This window comes from Cryptomeria japonica, chromosome 4 (genome assembly GCF_030272615.1).
Source record: "Cryptomeria japonica chromosome 4, Sugi_1.0, whole genome shotgun sequence".
NCBI classification, from domain to species: domain Eukaryota; kingdom Viridiplantae; phylum Streptophyta; class Pinopsida; order Cupressales; family Cupressaceae; genus Cryptomeria; species Cryptomeria japonica.
Window position 1 is genome coordinate 117,519,945 of NC_081408.1, and position 18,790 is coordinate 117,538,734.

The 18,790-nt window shown below is 32.7% G+C and overlaps 1 protein-coding gene across 1 annotated transcript; it reads left to right on the forward strand.

The window, feature by feature from the left end:
- Window positions 1-4,250: 4,250 nt before the first annotated feature.
- Window positions 4,251-5,654, forward strand: LOC131874922 (cysteine-rich receptor-like protein kinase 44). Its single transcript, XM_059218882.1, has 5 exons — window positions 4,251-4,283; window positions 4,418-4,628; window positions 4,704-4,938; window positions 5,029-5,179; window positions 5,274-5,654. Exons 1-5 carry the CDS (start codon window positions 4,251-4,253, stop codon window positions 5,652-5,654), a joined length of 1,011 nt encoding a protein of 336 aa, XP_059074865.1.
- Window positions 5,655-18,790: the final 13,136 nt, after the last annotated feature.

Consider the following 18,790-nt stretch of genomic DNA (forward strand, 5'->3'; position numbering starts at 1 on the left):
TTTTTTTTATTTTTTTGGTGGAAACATGTTAGCATACATAGATGTTGACTTCTCAATATTTACGTAGTAGATTACAATAACATTTCCAAAAGAGCATACATCTAAAGGGATCCCATCTATCCATCCATTTTCACCGAGGGTCGAACCTAGCCCAAACATGACTTTAGAGGTTTGAATCTTGATGGATGGCATCTATATCTCTTACCATCATCCTCACGAGATGTCCCCAACAAATTGAACTGCAAGTCTTTGACAATAACTCATATTAAATATATATATATATATATATATATATATATATATATATATATATATATATATATATATATATATATATATATATATATATATATATATATATATATATATATATATATATATATATATATATATATATATATATATATACAAGAGCTGTGAAGCATGAGTCCCTGCCTATTGCCAAAAATAGGCAAAATTGATTTGTACAAATGCAGATGTTTGTGTAAAACATGGGGGAGGATGTTATTTTATTTTATAATATTATACAAGAATATTAAATATTGATATTAAAAACAATAATAACATTAATTGAAAAATAAATTCAATATTAACAAAAAAAATATTATATAAATTGAACATAAATGCAATTAAATTCTTAAATAAATTAAATTTAAAAAATTAATGCTATATAATTCAAGTAAAAAGTTCAAAATAAATTAAACTATATTAAAATTGATACAATTTACATTTTAACTTTTACATTAAAAAATACAAATAAAATCATAATAAAAAAGCTAAAAATACAAAAAAGGAAAAAAAGACATTACAAAGATTTAAAAAAAGTAAAAATTTCTTTATGTAATTTTTTATTATGATATCATACATAATATCAAATATTATTAAAAAATAATAATTTATAATCTTTTTTTGTTTAATATAATAATTAAATTTTTCATAGACATAAGCTTAATAAAACTATGATATCATATAAATAAAACTAAGAATATAACAAATTAAAAAACAAAATGTCTAAAATATCCTACAATGACCAATAAAAACGTCTAAATTTTTATTTTGTTTAAAAATAATGAAAATTTTCATATGGTGAAATATTTATCTCTAGTAATGTGGTTTGAAACGTTCAATTGCAATAGCTCCACCCAATTTCCAAAGTTCTCCTGAATTTCACCGTCTAAATGATTGTTGACCAGGTCTAAATTGTATGCCCCCAATTTCTGCCAAATTTTTTGATATTACAGGGCTTTGGAAATAGCAGGAGGAATGTTACGTGTAGCAGGTTGAGGATGAAGTATACAATTTAAAGATTACGTTGATCTGGTGACGATTTAATTGCATACAGAGTTTTGACGGTGGAAGTAAAAAAAGAACATTTTGTTGGCCAATGTAAAAAAATACAAAGCATCATGGAGGAAGATGGGGGTCTTAATTCTCAGCACCGAGGCAAAGGAAGAGGAGTTGGGCAACAGGGGCAAGCAACATGATGGTGGGATCGCGGAGTGACTTAATTAGATTTCAAATTTTAAATTTTTTAGCATTAGAGAATCATCGAAATTTTTACCTACTCAAATTTGATTGGTCATCTATTTCTATTTTAAAGAAAAAATAAAAACCCAGAAAAAAATACATCAGCCAATTAAAAAAATGTAAGAAATAGAAAGAAAAATATATTAATAACGCCTATAGATAGGCGGGACTAATAATACACATAATAATTAGATTTATTTTTTTAATATAAATACTTGTATTTATTTTTTCATTTAATTTAATTTAAACAATCTAAAAAGCTGTACGTAGGAAGGGGAAATAATTCCTCTAGTTTGTCTTTGTGCAATAGGTACACAGAAATCCTTCTTGCGGATAAGCTTTCCAACCTAGCAGCACGATCATTAAAGATAGAATACAATTAATTATATTATTGTATTATCTCAAAATGTATCCATTCATGGATCCCACGAACTCATTTTACCTTTTTGGCATCTACTAAAATAATATTAAAATAATCTTCCTTAGTCGAAAAGTCTTACCTACTATTTGTCACCCGCCGCATGATTTAACTCCGTGTGAATTAGATTTCAAATTTTAAATTTTTTAACATTAGAAAATCTTACTTAGTCAAATTTGATTGGTCATCTATTTCTATTTTAAAGAAAAAAACAAAAACCCCAGGAAAAAATACATCAGCCAATTAGAAAAATGTAAAAATAGAAAGAAAAATATATTAATAAATAAATTAAGATAAACTATAAAATAAACATTAGTATAAATGTCTGTCACGGATTTCAAAGCAAATTAATACGCAGAGATGAAAACATTAGTTTCCGCCTATAGAGGCGGGACTAATAATTATATTTTTCCTCGAAGTCGTGCAACTGCATCGAAAGTCTTGAATTTAGTCCTCGTCGGTTGCTATCATCTTCCACGTGTAATTTATGTTTGACATTGAAGTTTCCTACGACGAAGATCAAATTGACGGGAAACATATCTCTTCTTCGAGTGGCTCAATTTTTCTATCTTGCTGGTGCGTTTCCGTAGGCATGTCAAGAGTCTCACTAATGAATGAAGAAAAAGGGGCGGCTGGCACTGAAAATTGCATGTACCAAGTTACGTGTGATGGCGAATGCAACGTCAGTTCTAATAGTCAAGATAAACATCGTCAGTTCTAATAGTCAAGCAGTCGGTAGGCAGTACCAACAAATAATAAATATTTATTTTATTTTTATTAATCAAAATTTATAAAAATAATCATAGCTAATTCATCCCTGCACCATCTGAGAGATTGGCTAAGAGCCAAACTCAGACTTAACAAAAACAAGAGGATGAAGTACAACTGTTTACTCTGTATTCCTTACAGAGGAACAATTTTTCTTCCAACCCTCCTCCTTTTGCTGTTTGTAATGAATTTTCCTTCCGTTATATGTACTTATGTAGGGAGCAGATGCGACAATTCCTCTACTTTCACTAATGGCAGCACCTATTCCACAAACTTAAACCTTGTTATCAACGATCTGTTTCTTAATGCACCAAAAAGCTCAGGGTTTAACATTTCTTCTCGTGGCCAATCTCCCAATAAAATATATGGTCTGCTTCAGTGTACTGGGAATATATCAGCAGAGAGATGCTCAAAATGTGCAGTGGAAGCAAATAACAGCATTCACGACCTTTGCCCCAACGACATAGGTGGGAAAATATGGTTGGATGACTGTTTCATGCGCTATCACAACTCTAATTTCATTTCAACACTTGATACTACTGGATTTCACTTGTTGAACACGGTGGATATTAGTAAAAGTAGAGATGCTTTCGAGAACACAACCACTGGGCTTCTGTCGAATCTGTCTGACAAAGCTTACATCCCAGCAAATAAGGGATATGCTGTTGGATCAGCCAATTATAATGCTACTGGAATAGTATATGGTTTAGTTCAATGTTGGAGAGATATATCAATACAAGATTGCAGAACATGCTTGGTTAAAGCAAGAGTAAATCTGAGCGATTGCTGTTCGACAAAACAAGGAGCCCAGTTTCTGAGCGGGAGCTGTAAGGTAAGATATGAGATTTACCACTTTTTTGACTCTGCACAGTCACCCTCTCCCTCCCCTGAGGGGTTCATACCTCCACCTCTTTCCACACCAGAAAGTAAGTCTACTCAGCTCCTCCTGTAATTAATATTATTTATTTGATCCAAGATCCAAGGGTTTGGGCTATTATGCTATTCGAGTCACCAACCCAATTGCATATTGATTTGTTGGTATATTTTTTAATGTATGCAAATGTATTCTCTTCAACATTTTGTTTTATTTTTTATTGCTAACAGCCATCTCCTTGAAGTCTAACCCAGTTTTCCTCTTTTCATTATACTGCTACAATTGTAATAAATAAAGATTGAACTGTATTTTGCAGAAAAGTCTTCAAAAACATTACCTATCATTTTGGGGCTTGTTGGAGGCATCATTCTAGTTCTATTTATTTGTCTGATCATATTCAGAAAAAGAGTTAAATCTCTGTTTTTTAAGGAACCAATAACTATTGCTACTCCTAACCAAGGTGCTCCTTTCAAAATGTATTTCTGGTTTTCAGTTTTGCTGGTTGTGGTTTTAGTGTAACAAATTCTGCAAGCTTACCCACTTTTCTCTGATTGTTTTCTGCAGCTACAGAGATGCATGGGGTATCCCCTGAATCTGAGTTAATGCAAGAACATAATTTGGTCTTCAGCTTAGAAGCTCTAGTAAAAGCCACACAAAATTTTCATGACAGCAATAAGCTTGGGGAGGGTGGCTTTGGTGCTGTATACAAGGTGGGTTGACACTTTATTTATGGTTTAGAGTATCATCTATTTAATAACATATGGACAGATCTATGGGATATCTAGAGATGGAAATGAGATAGCTTTAAATCTATTTTTTTTATGTTTCAGGGGACCACTAGAGATGGAAATGAGATAGCAGTGAAGAAGCTTTCTGCCAAATCTAAACAAGGGAAGAAAGAATTTATGAATGAAGTAAAATTGGTGGCTAATGTTCAGCACCGAAACCTTGCAAGGCTGCTCGGCTGTTGTGTAGAGGGAGATCAAAGGTTGCTTGTTTATGATTATTTTGTTAACAGGAGCTTAGACACATTTATATTTGGTAAGTGGCCATTGAACTTCAATTTACTTTGGAAAAGATGAATAGCTGATTAATATTTTCTAATTGGGCTTGCAGATGTAGAGAAGCGCAAAGAGTTAGACTGGCAAAAACGTTATAATATCATCACTGGAATTGCTCGTGGGCTTCTCTATCTTCACCAGGAGTCACAATTGAGAATCATTCATAGAGATATTAAGGCAAACAATATTTTGCTTGACCACAAACTCATTCCAAAGATAGGTGACTTTGGCTTAGCCAAACTTTTTCCTGAAGACAAGACACACATCCATACAAGAGTTGCAGGCACATAGTAAGCAACATAAAAATAGTGCAATTTGTGTGCTTTGAGATTTAAATAGTTCATGGTTTAACATTCATAACAATTCGAATTTCAATGCAGCGGTTACATGCCTCCAGAGTATGCAATGAGAGGGCAGCTGTCTGTTAAAGTAGACGTCTATAGTTTTGGAGTAGTGCTGCTCGAGATCGTGAGTGGAAGGAAAAACAATGATATTGATCTTCCATACGATATGCAACACCTTGTAGAATGGGTAAGAAATTGGATTTCCAACTACCCATTTCTCTGAATTGTTACTTTTCAGTGTTAGGAGCCAGATTGTAAAGATTTAATGGCGTGTAATGCAGGCATGGAAACTGTTCCAGGGAGGAAATACGCTGAATATGGTGGATTCAGAGGCATCGGGAGTCAGTGAGGAGCAGGCTTTAAGATGCATTCATGTTGGGCTTCTATGTGTACAAGCAAATGCAACACTTCGTCCAGTTATGTCTGATGTTATTACGATGATCTCTAGCAGTTCAGTGACATTGCCAAATCCTTCAATGCCTGCTTTTGTAAGTACAGGTAAGAGCCATTCTTCAAAATCAGAACCAAAGTCAATGCCAAGTTGGGGGATTGAGGAGCATAAAATCGTAACAACATCACAGATTTCAGCTGCAACTACATCATCTTCTTCAGGTATTCGTTCAGTAAATGAAGCTTCGATTACCGAAGTAGAGGCTAGGTAAAATTATCAAGGCACCGCTTTTAACAACCGTAAATCTGATTTCCATACTGGTCTTGGTATGTATGCAATTTATGTAAATGCTTCCTCAAATTTCAATGAGGGGCCAACTGTCTTAGTAGGGCCGAACTCATTTCTTGTAAAGCTGATTTTGATGGTATTTGGACAGCTTCTACAATTTCAAGTGGTATTTTATAGTTTCAAATCTTCCTAAGATGTATGCGCTGATTTATAATTTCACAATTTATGGATAATTTTCAGTAATATTATATATATATATAAGATTAATAATGTTTATATTTAGCTAGAAAGTTGAAATTATTTAGGATTAGAGATCAATTTAATTATATCTGTTAAATCGGAGTAAAAACTATCTTATTTTTGTACAACTTGAGTTGGTCTAGTGGTGAAAAAAAAAAAACAATCTCTTTTTTTTTTAAATCTATTAAATTAAAAATATTTTTAAAATATACAAAATAAGTTTAATAATATTTTAAAAAATAGAATATACAATTTTAATTAGATATTAATAACTTTTTTTCCCTCATTATAACATTAAATATATGAATTTATATTCTTTTGAATTATTAGAAATTCATAATATTAAATTATTTGTAAATGTTTTAAAAATTTTTGATATTTTAATTTCATCATTTTAGTTTAATCGCAATATTAAATTTAACTTATTTTTCAATAAGTTTAAGAATAAAGAATCATTTTTATTTTAAATGTTGAAAGTGTTAAATTATTTTTCAAACATTATTTTGGAGTATGTTATACAATTGCACACTTGTTTAGAAAATATGGGTTTCTTTCCAAAAGGATAATATATATGAAGGATTTTTTTAAACTTGTGTTATAGTAAATGATAGAAATTAACAATTAGCTATTAATATGAACAAATATTTAGCTAATCCTTTCCTATGTGGCAAACCTTAGGATACAAACTTCAAGCATCATTGAACTAGCAATTGTGTATCATGGATTGATCGTGGCCAAGGAAAAGGGACTTAAGTGTATCATTTTTGAAGGTGACTCGAGTAATACCATCATGATGCTTAGAAGGGCAGGGAAAACAGATTGGAAAACTATCCCACTCATTGCCAAGTATCACGAGCTCATTCACTTTCTGGGAGATGTGAGGCTTTGCCATGTGACATGAGAAGGAAATTATGTAGTGCAAATGTTGGTGGGGATGGGCCCATATGTTAAGAATTTGAAACTTTCCACCCACTTGCATGATATCTCGATGGAGTCATATGCCATGATCTTGAAGGACTCATCAGTTAATGATGCATAATCCCAAAGTTGGCTTTCTTGTACTTGACCTTCTTTCTCTTTCCTTTCCTTGTTGGTTAAGTCACTAGGATTTAAAAAATCATTGATGGTATTACCTGCCATTGCATCCCTAGGCTTGTCACTTTCTCAACCTAGTTTTGTATATTGCATATATGGGTAGCAATTTGACCGATATCTTTTCTAAAAATAAGATAAATGGGGAGTTGTGGGACAAGGAGATTAAAGGAAACCTAGATAATTATGTTGAAGGGATGATAGGCCATGACCATAAGCTCTCTACTGATTTTGTTAATGCTTGGGACAATGGAAATGTGAAGATTGGTAGTGTTACTTTCGTGGTTTCGGTGGAGACTATTGTGAAGGTGACATGGCTAGCCCTAGATGCTTTCTCATTTCCCCAAAAAACCCAAAGAGAATTACAAGGGTAATTTTGATTAGTTTTTTCAACCGAAAGAAAGAGTTTCCAAGCTCCAAAGTGGCTACAACAGGGAGGATCTCCCCAAAATTTTTAAGGATGTGGCTCTATTGATCATGAAGTATGTCACCTTGGATGATAGGGAAAAAGGGTTCCACATGTAGATTTTTCCCATACTAGATCATCTACAGTTTGGAGTAAGAATGAATTTCCCCTTGTAGATTATGCCTTCTTTGTATTAGTCTATTTGCAAAACCATAGAAAAGGGTAAACCCCCTCTCTACAAATGTCTTATTAGGGAGAATGTATAACTTCCACCTAGATTTATCCCCCTCTTGTGGGGTCCCTTCCATTATGGTTGGGTTTACCTATGATCCTAATTTTATTGTTGACCTTATTAGTACCCCCTCTAATTGTCAGGAACAAATTATGCCCCAATTTGGCTCTAATATGCCCACTAGGGAAAACCTTACTCGAATGGCCAAATTTAGGGTCATTGCTGCTACCAAAAAGGAGAAGGATGTGGTCAAGAAGATAGTTTATTTTGGCTATAAGTATCTATCTTTAGAGGATTCAAACTTTTTAGATACCTCAAGATCAGATTGGTCCCCTACAAAAATCACCCCTTTCTTGGTATTTCTAATCCCCAAAGCACCACTTTGTCTCTAGAAACAAAATGTGAATGACTTGCATGAAGATTTTCAAAGACATGAAGAGTTGATTAAATGACTCTTTATGTAGATGAATGAGGTTGTCAAAAAAATAAATTGACTAGAAGTGGCAACTAAGGATGAAGCCAAGATTGATACTTGAGTTGATGAGTTGGATGAGGAAAGAGTCTGGGAAAAAACCAATGATCTTATGGGTGTAATGGGATAGTGTGAAACAATGGATAGAAAGATTGGTGAAATGGACTTTAGGATCAAGAAACATCAAGAGGCCTTTAAAAAACATATTGAGAAGGTTAAGTGCACTTGCAGGGAGTGGATAGCAAGAACAATGCCTCCCTATGGGCTATCCATGATGAGATGTAAAGGAGAAGGGGGAAAAAAAAAAGACACATAGAGTCCTTGGCCATGGGCTCTGGCCCTACCACTTTGCTGGTCAAGGCCACCCTGACTCTGCGTTGGTCTCCTCTAGTTCTGGGATTGGTTGAAGAATTTTTTTTCCTTTTTTATAAAGAAATTAGTTTGTGCCAAGATTGATAGGAAAAGGATACCCCCAAGTACTAGACCATCATTTTGTTTCTGTGTTGGGCCATTGTTTTTTGTTCTAGTGGATCTGATTTTTTACTGTATGCTAGTTTTTTAGTTTAGTTGTTGGCTCTTTATTCACCTTGTTGGATTTTTTTCTATATTTGGTAGTGGTTTCTTTTTACCATTTGCACATCCTTCATGTAATTTTGTTGTTGCTTTGAGATTATCTATTGATGCGGGCATATCCAACTTTAGTTAATCAAAATAAACATTTAGCTAAAACAATCCCACACCTCGTCAATTGATATTTATTTTTTTAATTAATCTAACACCTTGTGAGGTTCACCCCATTTTCCTTGATGGCTAAAATGTAATGGGTCCAAGTCATTTCCATGCTATTCTAATAAAGATCAAACACTTAACTAAAAGTTTATGTTTTTAGTATTTTGATTTACCATATAGATTTTATTGCAAATGTAATATGAAATAAAAATTGATTAAATTAATAAAAATCAAACCAATAAAAGGTGAATATTGGAGTAGGTTTTGAGGAAGGATCTAATATTTTAATTAAGAAAAGAGTAGGGAATGGGAGCTTAAATCTGAATGGCAATAATGGTGATGGGGTTGGAGACAGTAAGGGAGGGGTTGTCAAAAGTGGTTCTACTAGTTTGGTGGTGATAACTTAAGGGCATGATGCCTTCTATCCTAGAGATTCTAGTTCATGGCTTAGAATTTAAAGTTGAGGTGGCTTTGAAGGTACCTCTAGAGGTAAGAGGTATATCATCAAGTACCTTATCCAGAGTTAATTTTTTATCTTTAGTAATTCTGAGGAGAGTAAGAAATGCCCAAAAAAGTCTTCTCATTTTTGTGCTAAACATAAAGGTAAAATCTCTTCCCCTCTTGTCCTTTGTGACTCTGATCCTAATAGTGGTGATTTCTCTATCTCTATTCCTAATAGTATCAACGAGAAGAGTATTTCCATAATGTATATAACTTTGGTGGGTAGATTTATGTGTCTTATATAGAATGTCAACATGGTTAGAGCTTTAGCCCTTAAAAAATTGAAAACATAAGTATATGTTGATATTTTACCTATGGCTAGAAGTTTTCTTTCTTTCTCTTTTTTATGGGAGGAGTATTTGTGTTCTATTATTTCTATAGAGCCATCGCTTATTGGAAAATCTATTTCAACTCTCAAAAATAGGAACTTAGATTTAATACTACTAAATTCTCTTTTAGCTTGATTCTAGTTTGGGTTAGGTTCCCCAATCTTCCAATGTGTCCTAAAGGGTAATTTTGACATTTTAGTTAGTTTTTTACCATGGATGAAATGACTATATCCAAGAAGAACTTAGTGTATGATAGAATCTATATTAGTCTGAAGTAGTCTCGAAACTACTCGCATCAATAAGAATTAAATTTACACTTGGTGGATAGGACTAATTGGTAGAGTTTGATTTAATTCATTTGACTATTTTTTTTGTAAAAGAAGTCCATTATTGGGCTAAGAATTTCCCAAGTAAGATGCACAATCCCATAAAAGAGGAGTGGAAGGAGAAGGTCAATGAAGCTGCTAAATAAAGGGGTACCTTGCTAAGGATTTTTCTTCTATAGAAAATTATTTTATTATTTTCAATGTTTCTCTTAGTGATGCAAACATCTCTAAAGAACTCCAAGATCTTTCTCACCCAACTTCAAGTGTAATACTTAAGAATGAGGCTCCTCCCTTTAATATAAAGTCTTGTTTTAAATTAGGCTATGGCACTCAGTTTGTTGTCTAATATCCTAACCCGGATTCCTCCTCAAAATATAATGAGGGAGGTTTAGAGGATTACAAGGATAGACCCAAAAACTCTATAAAGTTATGCAAGCATGGAATTTCTATTGAGAAGAGTGATGTTCATTAGGTTCTGAAAATGGTTGCAATTTCTATCACTATTCTGATGGGAGAATCAAATTAGGCTCTTGTATAATAGTTAAAACCAAGAATAGAAAAAACCCACATTCCCCTACCCTATCCTAGGGACCAATCACTAGGAATAAGTAGAAGGTAAATTTTGGGTCACAACCTAAGGGTAAGTGTAAACTATTATCCCAAAATAATAGGGAAAAGGAGAGTAAATTAGAAACTGCTAAAGGGATCTTGAAACCAGTATTTCATATATGCTCAAGGGAAACACTATATAAATTATAATGAAACTATATCATGGAGTAAAAGAGGATTAAATAAACTCCACAAGCATGATCTCTTATCAAATTTGATGTGGGATCATAAGATTGATATTTTTCTTATTCAAGAAACTAAAACATAGTATGATAAGATGGAAGATATTAAGAACCACTATTTCAAGGAATTTGGTATTCATGGACGTAATGTAAAGGGTTCTTTATGTGGTCTTTCAGCATTTTAGAATATGGAAATTATTAAAGGTGTGGATTTGACGAGATTCTAATTAATTAACTACTCAATCTTACCATTTAAGTGGTGATAATTCTTGTGTTATTTATGATATTTATGCTCCTAATAACAATAATGTGAGGAAGAAGATCTAGAACAAATTGGGAATTTCCAAATTTTCTTTTCAAGTATAAAATTAGTAGGCTATGGGGGATTGCAATACTTATCTTAAAGAAGATAAGAAATTGGTGGAATATCAAGCCTCTATGGATAATAGGTATAATCTGATTGATTTTATTAAGTAGCAATATTTATTTTATGTGGACCTGTAAGGTGTCTCAAATAATTTGTCTAATCATTATGTGCAGGAGGATCTTATTCAAGTAAAACTAGACTTTACTCTCATTTATTTTGACTCATTCACTTGTTTCTCCTATTCTCTCTTGGCCCTCACTAGGATAGAATCCAATTATTTTCTAATTGGTTTCACTATTAAGTTTTTGGATACAAAAAAAATTCCCTTTTATTTTTATAAAGATGTGGTTCATATGTCAAAACCTTAGATGAAGGATTAAAGAACTGTGGCAAATTAGGATTGAGGAATTGTCTATGCTCAAAGTTCCTTAGATATTGGTCTTTCGTGAAAGATAATGTTTAGAAGTACAATTAATGCTTCTTTGACCAAATTTTTAGAGAAAAGGAATCTATTAGGTATAAATTTAATGGGTTGTAGAAGGAGATTTAGATAAAAGGTTTAAATTCACCAATTTAGGCTTAAGAGAATGATCTCTTTTCCCATCTCCACAATATTATTTCTAAAGAAGAATATTTTTAGAAATGATGTTAGAGAGTTAATTCTTGTAAATTTCTACAATCCATGATAGTAACGAGTAAATTTTGGATGTTCTAGAATTGTTTAGATTGAAAGTGGCAACAAGAATATCACGTTTTACCATATTTCTACTCTCGAGCATCATGTAACTAATCAAATCAAATTTATCCATAATAATGATTCAATTCTTGAGGATGAATGAGTTATTCTTATGGAGGGATCTAATTTTTTCTCTAAATTTTTTTTTTTTTTTGTATATGGACCTCAAACTTCAGTGTTAAGCTTAACTTTGATTCAAGTTATTCCAAAGTTTCTATTATATTTTTGGGTAAAATTACAAAGATATCTCACACTTTTATAAAGGAAATGACCATCTTTGATCTAAGTTTTGACTTGAATTACTAGAAAATAAAAATATGTATCATATTTAAAATGTGTATTTTTCATGTATTTAATATTTTTATTCTCTTAAAACAAAAATATTATAGTATAGTTTTTAAAGAAACTAACACTATAAGTTAATTGTTGATACAATTTTGAAAAACAAAGTTACATAAAACATTTCTTTCTATATAGTAAGTTTTTCATTTTCTTCATTTAGTTTTTGCGTGTGTTTACAAATTTGAATTTTAGTACATGATTTTTATTTTTCTCAATTTTATAAATGCATTTTTTAAAATAAACATAAATATGCACATGTATTGAGAATAAAAAATTTCCATTTGACATCACCTTTCTAATTAACAATTTATCTAAAAGAAAAAAAAAACTAAACCATCTTGACATGAAATCTATAATCTAGTGTATCAATTTTTTCTAATTTTTAAATAAGTTTAATAAAAATTAAAAAATTAAATATAAATAATAATCAAAATATTTTTAAAAAGTTTTTTTTTTTAAACTACACTTACATATTTAAAAAGGGTATTTTTATAGTTTTAAATAAATATTTTTTGAATAATTTCATACTTTTTGGTAAATTCTCCTCAATGTGGTGTTAAATATGCATTTAGTTAATAGTTTTGGTTGGAAAATTTGTAGACATATCTAACATAAATAAATCTATCCACCTCATATGTTTGACTACAACTGATTTTTACATCAAAATACTAAAATGCACTTTTGATGATAAGTTGACCTAAATTTAACAGGGCTTTGTAATTTTACCCTATTGTGAAAGATGTTGTTGATACTACTAAGGGGATCTTTTGTATTATAAATACTCTCAAGGAATTATACATTGCTTTCATTGTTCTTATCCCTAAATACTTACAACTAGAAGTTTTGAAGGCTTTAGACCCTTCAACTTATGCAAACCCATTTATAAAATCTTCTCTAAATTTTTGCTAACTGGATTGGAATCTATTGCCTCATATATTATTTCTATTCAAGAAATTAGATTTGGTCCTAATAGGGATATTCTTGATTGCAATCTTATAGTACATGAAAATATCCATTCTCTTTCTCTTAAAAACAAAACTATTTTTTTTGCTTAAAATTGATATCATGTATACTTATGATAGTGTGAATTGGAAATTAATTTTGGGATTTTTATATGGTTTTGGTTTAGGAATAAAATTTGTGGATATCATTTTGCAATTTATTTATTCCCTAATATTTTTTTAATTATTTATGCATCTTCCTTTAGAATTCTTCAAAAGTCATAAAGGAATTAAGCAAGGAGACTTTATTTCTCCTTTTCTCTTTATTATCATGGTGGAATCTTTAGGAAGAACCATGAAAAGGGCCATTAATGATTATTTTGTAAATCAATCAAAATACTTTTATTTAAAAATGATTGATGAAATTGATAATAATTGTTATCCAAAGGCAATATGATTCATTTTTTTAATGATAATAAATGATCGAGACTTAAGGAATGAGACCCTTTTTATTGGCTCTTGTACATCCTAAAATAAAATAATAATATTATATTGGTTGTGAGAGGCTCGAAACTCTAAAGTAGTTGGAAAACTAATATCAATAAGTGAATACTATCCCACACTATCAAATATCTTTCATCACAACCTTGACTCTTTTTATCCCAATCTTTTGGAAGGCTTCTTGGTCTTTTCTAACAAGAACTTGCTCATTGTCAAAATTAAGAACATCATGTCTAATTTTCAATGGACCCTTGTTAATGTCTATGCTCCTAATGTTCGCAGTATTAGGGCCCAATTATGGAGATCCATAAATACCTAGATTGATAATGAAGCTGATGAGTTATGGATGATTGCTAGAGATCTTAATTCTTCCCTCTATCCCTTAGATAAAGTTGGTGGTATTGAAGATTTTTTGAATAGTATGGGTGAGCTGGCTGACTTCATAGCCTCCACTAGTCTCTTGGATATACCTCTCAGTGGTTTTAAATTTACCTAGACTAATAGAAGACATGGAGATCGTCTTATTTAGGTAAGGCTTGATAGATTCCTGATTTCTTCAAATTGGAACTTCCTAGACTCTTTCTACCTTAGATCTTCTCCTCACTCAAGATCGGATCACAATGCTATCATCCTAAGAATGGGTGAACTGGGGATTAGAAATCCCAAGCCATTTAGGTATGAAATGATGTGGGTTGAACATTAAGACTTTAGAGGGTTGGTTGAAGAATGGTGGAACACTCCTGTTATGGGCACACCCATGTTTAAAACTACCCAAAAGCTAAAGATTCTCAAAGAAAAAGTCAAGGGCTAGAATAGATACTCTTTTGGTAATATCTTTGAGGAGAAGAAGACCTTAATTGGAGATCTACAAGATATCCCATCTAAAATGGAAGAACAATAGGATTCCAAAGAAAATTCCAAGGAGGAATTGGATATTAGAAATAAGTGGCTTAGACTCAACAAAAAAGAAGAAGTTTACTGGAAATAGAAGTTGAGGATCTAGTGGCTCTTGAATGGTGATAAAAAAATGAAGTTTTTTCATTAGTCCACTCTCAAACATAGAAGCAGAAAAAAAATTGGATATCTTATAAGGGAGAATGGATCTAAGGTGGATGATGAAGATGAGATGGCAAATCTCTCCATCAATTATTTTAAAACTAATCAACCTATGACCCAAGGGGTGAATTAGGATATGAGAAACATGCTAGAAATTATACCTAAAGTTATTGAAGATTCAAATCTCCTGGACCTCAACAAAAGAATTTTTGTGCAAGAGGTCAAGACTGCTTTGTTTTTCTTCTCCCCTAACAAGGCCCCAGGCTTGAATGGATTCGCTCCTGCTTTCTTTCAACACTTCTAGGATATTGTTAGGAATGACCTATTTAATGCTACTAGAGACTTCTACATATCAGGTTATCTCCTGGAACAACTTAATGCCACATTTTTTTCTCCTATTCTGAAGAATAAAAATTCTTTTTCCACCAAGGATTTCAGGCCTATTAGTTTATGTAATATTGTTTATAAAATAATATCCAAAACTATGGTCTATAGATTAAAACCCTTGCTTGACAAAATGATCTCCAAGAATCAAAAAGCCTTTGTGGAAGGAAGACATATTCTTGATGTCATCTTAGTGGCTCATGGGATGGTTCATTCTATGGATTGTAGCAAGAAACCTTTGATGGCTGCAAAATTTGATATTTCTAAAGCCTATGATAATTTTTCTTGGGACTTTCTCTTTGATGTTATTAGGAGATACGGTTTTAAGGGTAAATTTTTAGACTCGATTGAGCAATGTGTTTGTACCCCTAGCCTCTCAATCCTTTTTAATTGTTCTCCCAAGGCTTATTTCTCCTGTGGAAAAGGGTTTAGACAAGGTGAACCCCTCTCACCCTATCTCTTCATTATTGTTGTTGAAGTATTAGGGAGGAATCTTGAAAAACTAAAATGTGAGAGATCTCAAAGGCTTAAAAGCCACTTCATCCCTACAACCTATCACTCATCAACAATTTTTTGATGATACTATCATCTTTGGTGTGGCTTTTATCTTTGATCCTAAACTTTGGAAAAAGACCTTGGATAGTTATGCTTCAATCTCTAGACAATGTATTAATTTTGTGAAAAGCTAACTATTTTTTCTTGATGCCAAACCCTCACTACAAGCTAAAATATCATTCATTATTTTTTTCCAAATAGCTACTCTCCTGGACTCCTATCTTGGCTTACCCCTGTTCTCTAATCACCCTAGTTAGAAATTTTGGAATGGGTTGCTAGAGAGATTTCAAATGAAGTTGGCTGGTTGGAAAGGGAAACTTCTCAGTATGGCAGGTAAAATTCAACTTGTTAAATCTTGCCTTCAAAATGTGCCTATTTATTACCTCTCTCTTTTCAAGTTACCTGGTGTGGTGGCAGAAAAAATGAAAGGATACAAAAAAGGTTCTTCTGCTCCAGTATGGAAGAAAAAAGTAGATTCTCCTTGGTCTCTTAGGACAAAGTGTGCAGACCTTGGAATTGTGGAGGATTGGGAATTAGAAAGATTAAAATATTTAATAAGGCACTTATTACTAAGATAGGCTGGCAACTATTTGAGGAACAAAAATACTAGACATAGATCTTTAAAGCTAAATATTTCTTGAGTAACAATGGGGAAAAAATTATTTATTAAGAGGAGCTCCCCATGGGATCAACCATTCAGAACAGTGTGGCTAAAATAAGATAGGAAATCATAATAAATGGGAAGGTCATTATAGGTAATGGAAGAAAGACTAAGTTCCAGAAAGACACTTGGGTGTAGGGGAAACCTTTGTATTCTCTCCCACATCTAAACAACATCAAGAAGTGCCTAAATTGTCATCTAGTGGGACAGGTGCATGGCCTTCTAACTTGGAATCAGGGCCTTGCGTCCTAGATTGATTTGAGAAAACTTGTCACCTCTCATCCGAATGTGATTCCATCCACCAGAAGTATGATCTTGAAGGAAGTCGCTAACCTCTGAGCCATGTTATGTAACTACTCTCTTTACACTCCTAGGGAGAAGGATGAATGGATTTAGAAATGGAGTACTTCTGGCAAGTTCACTATTAATTTTGTCTATCACCTTTTGGAGGATAACAATAACAAAGATGATTTATGGAAAGCTATATGAATAAAGGGGTTAATTCCTAAAATTAACTATTTCTGGTGGGTGACTAATCATGGTCGAATTCTTACTATAGATAACCTAAATAAAAGGGGGTTTTCTTTGGTAAATAGGTGTGAACTATGTTATATGGACTCTAAAAGTATTGATCATGTCTTCCAACATTGTAACTTTTCTCATGAAATATGGGATCAAATCTAGAGGAAGTTTAACACTTATTGGGTGCAACTCAAGCACTTCAATGAATTCATCGAGGCATGGCAATTTCCCCCTACCCCCACTTGATTTCTAACAGCATATGGCATCAAACTCCCCCTTTTATTGCTTGGAACATTTGGAAGGAACACAACAATAGGATATTCAGAGAAGAGATGAGAAGTAGCAAAATTATTGCCAACATAATCATACAGCAAATTAAAGAAAATGTGAATGCGAATTCTATTGGTTTCACCAAAACCCTCCCCTCTTTGCTAGATCTTAGATGAAAATAAAGTTGCCGAGTTCGACATAATTTTTTGAATGTTAATTGATAAAAACTGATCCTGAGAACCTCACGCTCTTGGCTACCCCCAGAAGTTGGATGGATTAAATGCAACTTTGATGGTTTCTCTAAAGGTAATCTGGGAATCTCGAGGGTAGGAGGTATAATCTATGATCATAGAGTATTTTTAGTTGTGGGGTATGGATCTGGTTTAGGTACTACCACTAACAACAAGGTGGAAGCTTGGGTGGCTCGGATGGGTCTCCAATGTCTCTCCGACATCAAGAAAATAAATTTCATTCTAGAAGGAGATTATACACTCATTGTCAATTGTCTCAATAATGTCATCTATCCTTTGTGGGAAATCAAAGAGACCATTGGTAGATGCAAATGGCTGAAAGAGTTGTTCAATGAAATTAGAATACAACATATATACAAATAAGGTAATAAGGTGACTGATATTATAGTGAATCAAAGTCGCAATAGGCTGGATTGGTAGGTATTCAAGTTTGAGAAAAAATATAGAGAGCTGAAGGAAACCCTTGCACAGGAAAGAAGAATCTAAAAAAAGAAGGTGGGAAATGGAATAGAGATGCTAGATTGAGTTTGTTCAACATGTTTAATGTGAGTGATCCTTTCTTTTTTTTAAATGATCATTGGGTCCACCAAGGTGGGGCCTTAACCTATGTAGGAAAATTCAAAGTCAGAAGAAAGAGCGTGATGAGGATATTCTTGGTGGGAGTTATGGCTTTTTCAAATTTTATACCTTAACGGACTTTTGTCAATATGGATTTTATGTGATGGACCCCTACACGAGCTTATGTAGGCTTGTGATGATTCAAATTCATGATCCCATGGGTTTTCTTTCCACTCAAATAACATATGTTGTCTATGACATGGACAAGAACTTTCCTAATGTGAGTACAATGCCTTAAGATGATGATTTCTCTTGGATCAGGAAAGTTTTGGATTTCATGATAAAGATAAGGAGAAACTTATATTTTTACATCACCTTAATGAGTAATAATTTCAAATGGTGTCCAACATGCAAGTACCCTAGAAAGATTAAATTTTGGTTTGATAATTCTAAAAACTTATATTCCAAATGAAGCAACCAATGGAAAATTTGTAATCTTCTGTCTGGTCGCTTTCACAAAATCTTTGTTCCCACTACTCAAATAAATTCTGAAATGGGAGGCCCTCTCAAATGCAATAAACCTAAAAATTATGATGGACTTAAAGATAATAAGGAATTGTGGGAAATTTCTCATGAATTGAGTTTTACCCCTTTCTTCTTAGTGATTAAAGGCTACAACAAGGAGCTCTCTGCCAGGGTCTGCAACTCTTGGTAGAATGGGAAGGTCACGGTTGGTAGAATCTCCTTCACTGTTACTCTTGAATATATTGCGAAGGTAACTGGTCTTCAGAATGATGGAGAGCTGGTGGAAAGGAAGAGTGTGGGGGATTACAAGAAGTTTATGAGGAGATTTTTAG